This window comes from Petromyzon marinus, chromosome 19, assembly GCF_048934315.1.
Source record: "Petromyzon marinus isolate PM22_M1 ecotype Great Lakes invasive population chromosome 19, UKy_Petmar_22M1.pri1.0, whole genome shotgun sequence".
NCBI classification, from domain to species: Eukaryota; Metazoa; Chordata; class Hyperoartia; order Petromyzontiformes; family Petromyzontidae; genus Petromyzon; species Petromyzon marinus.
The window spans coordinates 12,664,619-12,678,291 of record NC_133685.1 but is presented as its reverse complement, the minus strand read 5'-3'; the positions used below and the strand labels follow the sequence as shown (position 1 = coordinate 12,678,291).

The window sequence follows — 13,673 nt, the reverse complement described above, 5'->3', positions numbered from 1 at the left end:
CCTCCACATTTAGAAACATTCGTCTCTATCATTTAGACAATTTTGCTGCAATAAATTTCCATGCGATAAGCCACGTCATTGAGCTATTATTTGTGGCCAAGTCGCTTCTGATAAAGAAACTAATAGCTAAGTGGGCTTTACCTGGTTAGATAAAACAAGAGTTTAGTTTTATTTGAATATTTTTTTAGTGATTTGCTTACCTTCACCATACTTGCACTCCTATTGTGATTTTGTATTGTTCGTTTTAACGTTCTGACCTGCCCCTACTGGACATACGTGAAAAAAGAGCTTTATAGCTCATCGGATTCCTCCAGTATATATACATATTCAGATTCTGGGTGGGAAAGTGCTGCCCCCTCCTCACTCTGTGGACCAGAAGTCACTGCAAGCAATCTCAGAGGTAGCTCTGTGGTTTCCACTTTCTGTGGGGAATGTCTCTAACGCAATGGGGTTGCACTGCTGCTTGTCAGAGACCCGCTATAACTGATGGCCCAATCGGGATACAAGTGGGTGGTAAGGAACGGTGGTCGCTGCATCGCGCGCTTTCAGATGCGCTTCTGCGGCCGTCTGGAACGCTCTTCCGTCCGATGTTAGGAAGCCACTGGAGCTATGCACTTTTACATCGAGGTTGAAAACGCGTTTCGTTAGAACTGCTTTTCGTGTTTGGTTTGTTGTCCTTCCCCCGTGCCGCTCATCGTTTCGTATGCCATCAGGGGATATTTATCATCCACTGTGAAGCAGACGCTGTGTGTGGTATACGGTTCATACACCCGCAGTATTCACCAGGCCGGCCTGCCAGATTCGAACCACGAGCCTCTGCAACAAGCGGCGAACGCACACAACGAACCGTATTTGTCCGCCAATGATGGTGGCACGTACAGTCCACTCTGTGAATTAGCCATAACCCCGTATGTGTCAAGGATGCATCCTAATTGATGAGTTGATAAATAGACAGACTGACAGATGCGCCCAAATTAAGGGACATAAATGGATGGGCAGACTTGCAAAAAGGCATATAGACAGACGAATCAGATGGATGGACAAAAAATTAACAGATACACACAGATCGACAGACAGATCAACAGATGTATGGACATATGGATAGGCACACACACACACACGGATGCACAAATGAGCAGACAGATGAATCGCTAGACAGATGGACACGGACACACAAACTTACAGATGGATAGACAGAGAGACAAGATACATACATATGGACGGACAATATGTCGAACGCACGGACGCGCACGCGACGACACTCAAACGGACGGACGAACGGACAGACGACCGGACGGACGGACGGACAATAGGCGGTCGTGCGGAGGGACGACGGAGCGAGAGTGACTCACGTTTGGACCGGCATCATCGGTGGCATGGCCCCACCAACCACGTGCTGCTGGTAGCCGGGGTGGTACGGCGCGGTCCCGTAGGGCCCTCCTCCAAGCCCCGGGTAGCCGCCTGTCGGGAAGGGAGAGCCGTGGGCATACGGGAAGCCGGACTGAGGCCAGCCGGGGAAGCCGATGGGCGGCAGGGGCGGCTGCGGGGGACCGTAGTGGTGATGGTGAACGCCCGGCTGCTCGGGCGAGGAGTCCTGCGGAGAAGCGATTGACGCACAAAGACAAAGGTCACCCCACCCGTACGCAGCCAACCGTGCTAATCGGAGGCTGCGGGGGGGGGGGGGACTACGAACTGAAGACAAAAAATCTGGATAGCCTTAAAGAACAGACCGTTGGGGCAAGTGCTGTGAGCGAGTGTGAGCACCTGTGAAGGCCGGTACAGCACACGAGGCAATTGGTGGCCAGCAACACGCCCGGCCACCTTCGTATCCCTCGTGGCGATGTTTACACATCACGCCAGATAGTGATTTGAGGCTGAGTCGATGTAAGGGAGGCCCAGGAGCGGTTCAGATAATCGTCACTGGTGCTGACGGTGAGCGGGAGTCTAACTCGGGTCGCTGGGTTTGTATTTGCAGCGTGCGAACTGCTCCCCACTTGGTTGTCAAAACCTGGAATTTGTGGTCTAAAATATATGCCATCATTGATCATTGATTTTTGGGCTCTGCCATGTAATGACCTGGGACAAAATTTGTGTTGTTGCAGCCCTCCACCACCCGACACAGCTGGACAAAATGTAATTGTCACGTGGTGTGCAAGCGTTTAACACCGCGCCAATTAGTTTTGATGCACAGCTCGTTCATCGGTAAGTCGATGAACAATTCTCACAGCTAACTTTAGCGACTAGATACGCCGCATCTGGTTTGAAACTACGTCAAACATCATCATGACAACATCCAAGAAATGAGAATAAAAATCTAGGAAATTAGAGGTCAAAATTAACACCAAAGTGACGAGTTAATTACATGATCATCATCTTGTATAATTAACACATCATCATCATCATCATCCCCTGCCGTAATTAACATGTGGAGCAGTGGCAAATTCATTATTGCACCGCGCTATGAACCCAGGCTAACATCAGTGGCGAGAGTGATATCTGAACCAGTTCTGGGCACCTCCTTCATCAACCCGCATCAACCAGCGTGGTGAAGTATGGTCAAACAGCCTCCTCGACCGACACGGCGATGATGGAGGCCACTCCCCCCCCCCACCCCCCCCCCCGTGCAGTAACACCGCCTGCACACACAACAGCTACCCAGTAAACATGCAACGTTGAACCAAGTTTGTCTTGTGGTTGTAAAGGTTGGCCTAACGTTGGCCCAACGTTGACCAAACGTTGACCCAACGTTGACCAAACGTTGACCCAATGTTGGCCTAACGTTGGCCCTACGTTGACCAAACGTTGACCCAATGTTGGCCCAATATTGGCCTAACGTTGGCCCTACGTTGACCAAACGTTGACCAAACGTTGACCAAACGTTGGCCCAACAAGCTTCCACGTTTCCACGGTACGATTGCCCTGCAACGTTTGACGAACGCCGGGGCGGGCCGTGAGCATGACGCGAGCCGTGACCGTGGCGAGGCGCTGACCTGTGGGACGGCGCGTGCCGGGGGCGGCGCTGGTGCCGGCATGGCCTTCAGCATCATGTTCTGCATGACCACCTGGTGCATCTGGGCGTTCTGCATCATCATGAGGTCCACCATGTCTGTGGGTGCAGTTGATTGGCTGTAAATTGTCATAACTGTGATGATCAATACACCGCAGCTTATAGCCAATATTTAATGAACCGTAACATTCACAAACATCTGTTCCTTCGCGCGCGTGAATGCATCCGCCAAGTGATGGAGCCGCAAAGTCCGCCAACAAATAGCGCCGGTCAGAAAGGCCATTTAGAATTTTCCACAACAGGTTTACCGAAACACAAGCGTAAACACCCGCAGCCGCGACCAACAACTATGTCTGCTTCACGTGGGGCCCGGCTAACGTTGGGTCACCAGGCAACCGATAGGCTCAATGCACAACGAGCAACAAAGGCGGTGATTGAGTGACTATACGTCTGTGTGTGTGAGTTTTGTAGCGGGGAGCGGTAGCGGAGCGGTTAGCGTGCTGCGCTACGAAGCCGGTGACCCGAGTTCGATTCCCGCTCACAGTCGACACCAGTGGCGATTATCTGAGCCACTCCTGGGTCTCCCCTAGATCTACTCAGCCTCAAATTAGTACCTGGCGCAGGGTGCAAAAACATCGCCACTGGGGAGACAAAGGCGGTCAGGCGTGTTGCTGGCAACCCACTGCCTCGTGTGCCGTGCCCAGCCTTCACAGGTGCTTGCTAACAACACTTGCCCCAACAGTCTGTTAAAGGCTATATAGGGGATCTTTGTCTTTTTTGTTTGAAACATCTACTGGGGAGCGGTACGACCAGGGTGACCCGAGTTAAATTTCCTGGCCACGGCCAATATCAGTGGCGAATGAAATATCAATTACCCTTTATCGATCCGCACTGACCAGCGTGGTGAAGTATGGTCAAACAATCCCTCCATGATTTACACGGTACAGGGAGGCCAGTATCCATCGGTGGACTGACAAAGGGCTGGAATTTGATTAATACTTTATTTATTTTGGTATTCATTCGCCGAATAGGAATGCAAACTGTTCAGAAAGTTGTAAAAAAATGTACGCAAATTTTGCCTTTTATTTTTTTTCGCGATTAAAATGTGTCAGATGATGTCTCTCTCCCACGTATTATTTATACATTCCAAATGGGTTGTTCTGCTGGACTGAGTTAAACCCCAGGTCCCCTTTGAGCAAGAGACTGCCGGTCTCAATGGACTCTCACCTGCCGCTCATGAAGGGAATCTCTGTGAGTCTACGAGATTCTATGTACATCTATATGGGTCGCTGTGTACATCTATGGGTGTTTATGTAAGTTTATGGGTTGCTATGCAAGCCTTTGGGTCTCTACCTAATCAAGCACTCTTTATGGCTTTTTCACTGAATGGGTCTTCACGTACGTATATTTTTGGCTCTCGCTGGAGATCTATTGGTCTCTATCAGTCAGTTTAAGCCTAATGGCCTCTATGTAAGTCGACTGGTCTATGTATAAGTCTACTGATCTCTATATAAATCTCAGGGGTTTTGCTGAACTTATTTAATACCAGTTCCCCCTCATTGAGTTCTTATCAGGTCGTAAACATGTCTACCATAATTGCTTACACAACTTGTGTCCCACTGATGTGTACAGCGTGCTGAGGTGTTGTGGAGCGCACTGAGACGCTCCATTAAACTGCAATCAAACATAGCACGGTACCGTACTGCACCTGCCACACGTTGTGTGCAGGAAGCATGGTGGGGGGTGTATCAGGGAGGCTAGGAGATGTTAACTACCTCGCCTGGTATACAGGAAGTCGTGGGTTCGATCCCGCCCCTGACGCCCGTATCGGCGTGGATTTTTCTCCGGATTCTCCGGTTTTTCCCTCCACATTCATGGACGTGCATTTAAAGTATTTGGCTGCTATAAATTTCTACACGATAAGCCCACTTCGCCGAGCTATCATTTGTGATAGCCAGGGTCGCTTCTGAAAAAGAGCTACATAGCTCAGTGGGGCCTTACCCGTTAAGATTAAAAAAAAAGTAGTTTTGTTTTAGTTTAAAAGGGGTTGTACGTGCAAAACGTGTGCATCGTCGTTATCGCTAAAATCGTCGTCGTCGAGATGAGAAGACACGGGTGGAGCAGAGACGCTCGCGAACCTTCTTTGATGTTGCCCGAGCGCAGTGGAGGTAGCGGGGCCGGCGCAGCGACCTGCTGGATCAGCGGCTGTGGAGGCATCTGCTGGATGATGGTGGTGGGCTGCTGCGGCATCTGTAGGCGGGAGCGACGTTCCGTTTGCTCACTCCGCTCGCTCGCTCGCTCGCTCGTCGGTGGACGAGGCCGCGCTTCTTCGAATCGATAACCAACTTCGTAATTTTTCCGCGCGTTTGCACGTACGTACGTTGAACTTCTTTCGCACCGTACGTAGCCAAGCGTGCTAATAGGAGGTGTGGGGGAAGGACGATAAACTAAACACAAAGAGCAGTTCTTAAGAAATGAGTTTGCAATCTAGATTTAAAAGTGCATTGGCTTCCTAATATAGGAAGCGTTTGGTATTTGTGCTACCTCTATGGTCATCGGTGTGTGTCGCACAGTCTGCGATAGTTTCAGAGAAGAGGGGCGATGCCGCGTGATGTGTAAGACCAATTGAATAGTTTGCAGGCAACTGTCAAAAAATTGGACTACGACACCACCACACAATGGCCTACTCTTTTCGAATGTCACGGGATCTTTAACATCCACTGTGAAACAGATGACGCGTGGTATTCACTAAACTTTTTTTTACCAGGTAAGACCCAATGAGCTACTGTATATCGCTCTTTTTCAGAAGCAACCTGGCCACAAATGGCAACGCAACAAAGTGGCTTGTCGCGTGGACATTTAAAGCAGCCAAATGTGGAGGGAAAAAGCAGAGAAAAATCCACGCTCCAAATATACGGCGTCAGGGTCGGGATCGAACCCACGACCTCCTGTATACCAAGTGAGGTAGTTAACATCTCCTAGCCACCGTGGCCCTTTTATGGTTAATACACCCACAGTAATAACCAGGGCGGCCTGTCGGGTTGGAACCGCAAGCGGTGAATGTGTTACAGCTGGGCCATGTCACCTGCCCCATTTCATCTCTGTGCCCGCAGTGCATTAATAAATGTTTAAAAAATATTCGTAAGAGTTATTTAATTTTCAATGAGCATTGAGGCGGTGCTCATCTGTTTAAATACGTGAGACAAGGGGTGGTAATTCTACATTGCTATGGCAGGGGAGAGTTGATCCATAGCACAACCACTTTTGAATTCCCGACAAAGCGGCACTCATTTTATCTACCCCCGGAGGAATGATCGGCTGAGTCACGCCCCATCCAGGATTTAAAAACTCGCAATTGAGCCACCCGGCCACATTTCTAAAATATTAATTGACAAATAATTTTAGCGAGGTCAGCTCTGCGTGTGTGTGGGTGTGCCCGATTATCTGAACCGCCCTGGGAGTGGTGTTGACCACCAATCCCCTCTTGCACGGTGTCAGGCTTGATGAGGTGCTCTCGCTAACAGCCCTTGCTGTCTGTCTTTGTGGGGAATCTGGAAGACCGCGATGGACAGCGACCGACGACCGACCGACCGACCGACCGTTCCCACGCGCACGACGCAGTGGCTCTCACCTGCTGCTGGATAATGCGAGGCGCCTGCGGGGGAGCCTGCTGGTAGATGTGGATCGGCTCCAAGCGCGGCGCGGCGGTGCCGGGCGGAGGCGGCGGAGGCGGCGGAGGCGGCGGCGGAGGCGGCGGCAAGTAGCGCGGGGCGATGAAGGGCACGAAGCGCGGCACCACGACGGGGGGCGTGAAACGCTGCCGCCTCCGGCTGTCCCCGCGCGAGCGTGGCCGCGACATCTCGTCCAGCATGTGCTGCTCCTGCTCGCCGCCACGACACCGCCACCCAAGACGGCGAGCAGCCAGAGTCAGACCGCCGCCGGACGAGGGCCCCTCCCCGCGCCTGCGAAACTCCTCAAGGCGATCTTGATTTGAAGCTTTCGTGACTGCAGGAATCCATACTCGTTGGTTCTTTCGGTAAAGTCACGTGGGTAGAAAATAAAACAAATCACGACGTTGCGATCGCAACACAGGCGGTCGTCCTCAGGCGGAAAAAATATAATCCAGCAGTGGAACTGCTGAACCAGCAACTTTGCCGCGCGAGGGTTCTTAGCGTTCAGCTCGAGGGTCAGACGGGTTCGCAGCTCGAGTCAGCAACGGGTACGCGTTTTGTTTGAGGTCGGAGCGGTGGAGGGGGGGGGCAGTGAGCGGGGGAGTAGGGAGCGAGAGTTGCTGGACCGTGAGAGGATGGGGACCGTTCGGAGGAGCCCCCTCTCACCCGCAGGCGGTGGAGCAGGTCCTTGCGACGCCTCAGGGCCCCGTGGAGCGCCTCCTGAGCCCCGTCACTGCCTGCAGGAGATACCGACACACAGCTCCCCCTCAACGCGCGACGCAAGCGTCACTCGATATTGAGAATGGCCACTGGCCGAAACGTCGCCGATTATACGCCGGAGGCGACAGTGTGGCTGTGAATGCGTCGAGTTGTTGTTGTTGTTATTTGTGCTTTTGCGTCACCGCTGACAACGCGGCAGCATCGCCAAATAATTGGTTCGCTCTTCGTGAAGAGACATCATCATCGTCAGTAATATCTAACGCTTTCCACCTAGATCATGTTCGTCCGTCTGTCTGTAACGAGACAGGGGTGAGGGGCATGAGTCAGGAGTTGAACCCAGGTCCTTCTCGCTGCGAGCCACGGGCGTCACCACTTTTCCACCCTGTGGCTCGTTATTCCATTTAAATACTTATTTTTTAATGCGTGTCCACGCTTTTATATTAACTTGTTATTGCCTTATTTATTAAACTTGCAGCCACCGTTTGTCAATCCACTGCTCGATGGGGGTCTCCGCACGCTGTGTGTGTCCGTAATGGTCATACTTCACTGCCACTCTGGCTAGCCAGGTTCGGTGAATACAGAGTGCTTCAAAAAAATGTTAACACTTCGATAATTGTCAGCAACACCACGTGACATGTGCTGCTGCCTCTGGGCTCTGGAGACCGCCTGGAGAAGATTCCAGGCCACGTGTTGACGACGATGGCGAACAAGTGGGAGACTCTTCGACTTTTTTAAGCTATTAAAATTACATTTGTTATCACGTTACAGTGTATGGTTTCCGTTCTTTTGCCATTAAAAACGAAAGTACCCATGTAAGTGTTAACATTTCTTTGAAGCACCCTGTATGCAGGGCATTTAGAGGATGGGCGTATAGAAGTGGAGTGGCAACTCTTGATGTAGCTGCCACTGCCTTCTGAAGCAGCCTATAACACCTGTTTCACGCATGGTGGTCGCCCATCCATCTAAGCTCGATCAACCAGTCTCAACCCTGATCGCTTCTTAATCAGGATCTGACGACATCATGCAACACTTGGGCACAGCACTTTCTTCAGCTGAAGAGGCAAACGGACTGCACTTCTATGCTCCCTCATCCCAAATGCTCTTTGCCTTTACCAAACAATCCCCAAGACCGACATGGCGTCGGTCATTCAGCAATGCACTGACAAAGAGTGGTGATTCGTGGTGCTTGAGTGTGGTGGTGGTGGTGGTGATGTGTGGTAACTATGATAAAGATGTGTTTAGTGATTGCGGTAATGATGTATGGTGTGATGGTGTGTGGTGAAGGTGGTGATGTGTAGTTATGGTGGTGATTGAGTGTGGTGGTGGTGATGGAGTGTGGTGATGGTGGTGGTGATGGAGTGTGGTGATGGTGGTGGTGATGGAGTGTGGCGATGGTGGTGGTGATGGAGTGTGGCGATGGTGGTGGCGATGGTGGTGATGGTGGTGGTGGTGATGGTGGTGGTGGTGGTGATGGAGTGTGGCGATGGTGGTGGTGATGGTGGTGGTGGTGGTGATGGTGGTGATGATGGTGGTGGTGGTGATGGTGGTGATGGCGGTGGTGATGGTGGTGGTGATGGAGTGTGGCGATGGTGGTGGTGATGGAGTGTGGCGATGGTGGTGGTGATGGAGTGTGGCGATGGTGGTGATGGTAGTGGTGATGGTGGTGATGGCGGTGGTGGTGGTGATGGTGGTGGTGATGGAGTGTGGCGATGGTGGTGGTGATGGTGGTGGTGATGGTGGTGGTGATGGTGGTGATGGCGGTGGTGATGGTGGTGGTGGTGGTGATGGTTACGAGCACTGGAGGTGGCCGTGCTAAGTCCGTCCTCCCGTCCCTCCCTCTCCTGCTCCAGTTTCTGAGAACACAGCACAGAGAGAGGGGGGGGGGCTCTAGTTACACAGACGGGGGGTGCACAGGCTGCGGCATGGATACCGTGCAGGTAACATTTCGAACGTCCCCGTGAGGAACGTCAGCGCCACGTTGCGGCCAAAGAACGAATACGCGACGTGAACACACACAACTCGCCTCCACAACACACGGACACACGACGTGAACACACACAACTCGCCTCCACAACACACGGACACACAACGTGAACACACACAACTCGCCTCCACAACACACGGACACACAACGTGAACACACACAACTCACCTACACAACACACGGACACACAACGCGAACACACACAACTCGCCTCCACAACACACGGACACACAACGTGAACACACACAACTCGCCTCCACAACACACGGACACACAACGTGAACACACACAACTCGCCTACACAACACACGGACACACAACGTGAACACACAACTCGCCTCCACAACACACGGACACACAACGCGAACACACACAACTCGCCTCCACAACACACGGACACACGACGTGAACACACACAACTCGCCTCCACAACACACGGACACACAACGTGAACACACACAACTCGCCTCCACAACACACGGACACACAACGTGAACACACACAACTCACCTACACAACACACGGACACACAACGCGAACACACACAACTCGCCTCCACAACACACGGACACACAACGTGAACACACACAACTCGCCTCCACAACACACGGACACACAACGTGAACACACACAACTCGCCTACACAACACACGGACACACAACGTGAACACACACAACTCACCTACACAACACACGGACACACAACGCGAACACACACAACTCGCCTCCACAACACACGGACACACAACGTGAACACACACAACTCGCCTCCACAACACACGGACACACAACGTGAACACACACAACTCGCCTCCACAACACACGGACACACAACGCGAACACACACAACTCGCCTCCACAACACACGGACACACAACGTGAACACACACAACTCGCCTCCACAACACACGGACACACAACGTGAAAACACGTGCCTCGCCTACACAACACACGGACACACAACGTGAACACACAACTCGCCTCCACAACACACGGACACACAACGCGAACACACACAACTCGCCTCCACAACACACGGACACACAACGTGAACACACACAACTCGCCTCCACAACACACGGACACACAACGTGAACACACACAACTCGCCTCCACAACACACGGACACACAACGTGAACACACACAACTCGCCTCCACAACACACGGACACACAACGTGAAAACACGTGCCTCGCCTACACAACACACGGACACACAACGTGAACACACAACTCGCCTCCACAACACACGGACACACAACGCGAACACACACAACTCGCCTCCACAACACACGGACACACAACGTGAACACACACAACTCGCCTCCACAACACACGGACACACAACGTGAACACACACAACTCGCCTCCACAACACACGGACACACAACGTGAAAACACGTGCCTCGCCTACACAACACACGGACACACAACGTGAACACACAACTCGCCTCCACAACACACGGACACACAACGCGAACACACACAACTCGCTTCCACAACACACGGACACACAACGTGAACACACACAACTCGCCTACACAACACACGGACACACAACGTGAACACACACAACTCACCTACACAACACACAACATGAAAACACGCGCCTCGCCTACACAACACACGGACACACAACGTGAAAACACGCGCCTCGCCTACATAACCGCGTTGTCTACAGGCGAGAACATGTCATCTCTGTGTGTCATGTTGAACTTCTTTCCCACCGTACGTAGCCAACCGTGCTAATCGGAGGTGCTGTGACCTTCGTAATCTCCGGGTGTGGGGAGGGGACGGAATCTGGGGGTAGGTGGGTGGGTGGTCAATACCAATACCGTCAGTCCTCGGCTTACGAACACGATTAGTTCCTGAGACTCGTCCGTAAGTCGAACGGTTCGTCATTCTGAACACAATAGTGTACTGTATTTAAACGCCCAAAGACAAAGATCCCCCGTATAGCCTCAGCAGACTGTTGGGGCAAGTGCTGTTCGCGAGCACCTATGAAGGCCGGAATGGCGCACGAGGGGGTGGGTGGCCAGCACCACGCCCGGCCGCCTTTGTCTCCCTAGTAGCGATGTTTACTTCACACCGCACCAGGGACTCATTTGAAGGTGAGTCGACCTCGGGAAGGCCCAGGACCGGTTTAGATAATCGTCACCGACGGTGTTGGCCGCGAGCGGGAATCGAATTCGGGTCGCCAGGTTCGGAGCGCAGTGCACTAACCGCGACACCACCGCTCCCCCCAAAATCTAAATGCCCACACAACACAAACCCTCACTCCCAGCGCGAGGCTGACTCGTTACATCTCGCGGAGAATCGCTCAGCTTAACAAAATAGTTCGGTTTGCAAGTGCGAGTTCGCGTTTTAAGTCAATTTAAATTAAAAAATCATGGTAGTTGGTTCGTAAGTGCAGGTGTTCGTAAGTCGGGTGTTCGTAAGTCGGGTGTTCGTAAGTCGGCGACTGTCTTAATTGACAACCACTGTGTTCCGCGGGACCATTAGAGGTGTAATGATTCATTGATTCGTTGAATGCTGTACTTTGTCGATTCTATAAAACAAATCGCGTGTGAGAACCAGGGACCATCTCTTAAAGAGAGGCCCCTTGCCTAATTACATCTAGCAGTTCAGCATTGATTCGAGCAAGTCTGACTGTGCTGATGAGACACTGCGTGTCGAAACCGGTATAGAGTTTGCCTCTACCGAATCGATCCTGGCGAAAGGCTGTGGGGCCGATGGTTTTGTGTGACAATTGTTTTTTTATTTAATTAGTTATGTACAGAGACGGATTACATGGGGCGCCACTTTTGGGAGATTTTGACTGACTCGCCTGGTGTACAGAAGATCGTGGGTTCGATCTCAATCCTGACGCCTGCTGTATATTTGGAGTTTGCATGTTCTCCCCGTGGTCGCGTGGATTTTTTTCTCCGGGTCATCCTTTTTTTTTTCTCCAACCACATTTAAAATCAACATCACGCGTTTAGAGTATTTGACTGCTATACATTTCCACGTGGTCAGCCGCTTCGTTGAGCAGGTCGCTTCTAGTTCAGTGGACCTGGCCTGGTAGAATAATAATAGTTTATTTTACGTGAATCAGAAAACTGCTTATCTGCCGTGGTAACAAAACAGTTTGTTCTCATTTCCCCACGTTACGAGTGTGTACAAAGTGTGCATCGTGGGCAGCAGAGGGCAGTGCAGAAAATCCATTGTTGGTGGATTACAGAATTATTCCATCGCGGAATCGTCGAGAGAGAGCAGCACCTTGAGTAGGCCTTGAATAATCAATCAATGAATAGTTCCGTTGATGGAGGACTACTGATTTTTCTTCTTCTCTAAACTACGTGCCATGAAGAAAGGACCACTGCCCAAAACGTCGCCAGCTATTTTACCATATCTCGTGGATCTGCAAATTCAGCGATCCATCTCGCGGCTCCATCTGCGCGGTGCTGGACGTCGTCTCTCGCGCGTCATTCCCGACTCTGGATGCCGCTCCGCCCTTAAAGTCTCGACCACCAGAGAGTCATCGTCGACCAAGCCAACTTTCCTACGCAATGCGTCCGTGACTTGCGTTCTCTCGAATCCACGTGACTGAGTGACGTCTATTAAACAAAGCTCTTCAGGAACGTCGTCTAGTTATCACTGGGCAAGATATGGATATACGATCAAACATTTCAGGATCAGAATCTCTGTTTATACTGGAGGAATCCGATGAGCTATGAAGCTCAGTTAAACACGAAGGCTTTTGCGACCATAATATTGGTCGCATGAATGTACGCGATCTAACCCAATAACCACTATTAACGTGTAAATGTACGCAATCTATCCAAAAAAAAACTCTATTATGGAGCTATGACGCTCTTTTTCACAGCTGTCCAGCATTCCACGTGTCCAGTATTCCACAGATGTCCACTTTAGACACATATCGTGTCTGTATATACAGCGCATACACACACGCACAAGATGTGTCTATTACAACGAAGTGAGAGCCAATTGCGACAAACGCCTCTTTTGCAAGGGAGACCTGGGATAGCCAGCATTGCGAGTGTTCTCGAATGCACGTGTTCAAATCCTTAACCATCCTTACCCTTGCTAACCTCGCCCCTCCCTGTCCCTATCATCAACCCTTCCTTGCCATCCCTTCTCCTCCTCAACACTCAAACCACATCCCTTTCCCCCCATCAGCCAATCACTAACGAACCATTTATAATTCGTGTAAAGCGCCTCGACAATTGCTTTGACAAAAGCGCTATATGAAATCCGAGATAAGTGAACACACCGGCGGTGTTTGTGCACGA

General features: G+C 51.3%; 1 protein-coding gene across 2 annotated transcripts in view; it reads right to left on the bottom strand.

Moving 5' to 3' along the window:
* LOC116943780 (uncharacterized protein C21orf58-like) overlaps nt 1-13,673 on the bottom strand; it is a 31,712-nt gene that overhangs the window by 13,866 nt on the left and 4,173 nt on the right. For both annotated transcript variants that reach the window (XM_076068172.1, XM_076068173.1), the window contains exons 2-7: nt 9,191-9,251; nt 7,345-7,415; nt 6,639-6,887; nt 5,146-5,257; nt 2,991-3,106; nt 1,353-1,594 (exon numbers count right to left, since the gene is read on the bottom strand). In XM_076068172.1, coding sequence (XP_075924287.1) covers nt 1,353-1,594; nt 2,991-3,106; nt 5,146-5,257; nt 6,639-6,887; nt 7,345-7,415; nt 9,191-9,251 — 851 coding nt within the window. The remainder of the gene's footprint in view (nt 1-1,352; nt 1,595-2,990; nt 3,107-5,145; nt 5,258-6,638; nt 6,888-7,344; nt 7,416-9,190; nt 9,252-13,673) is intronic.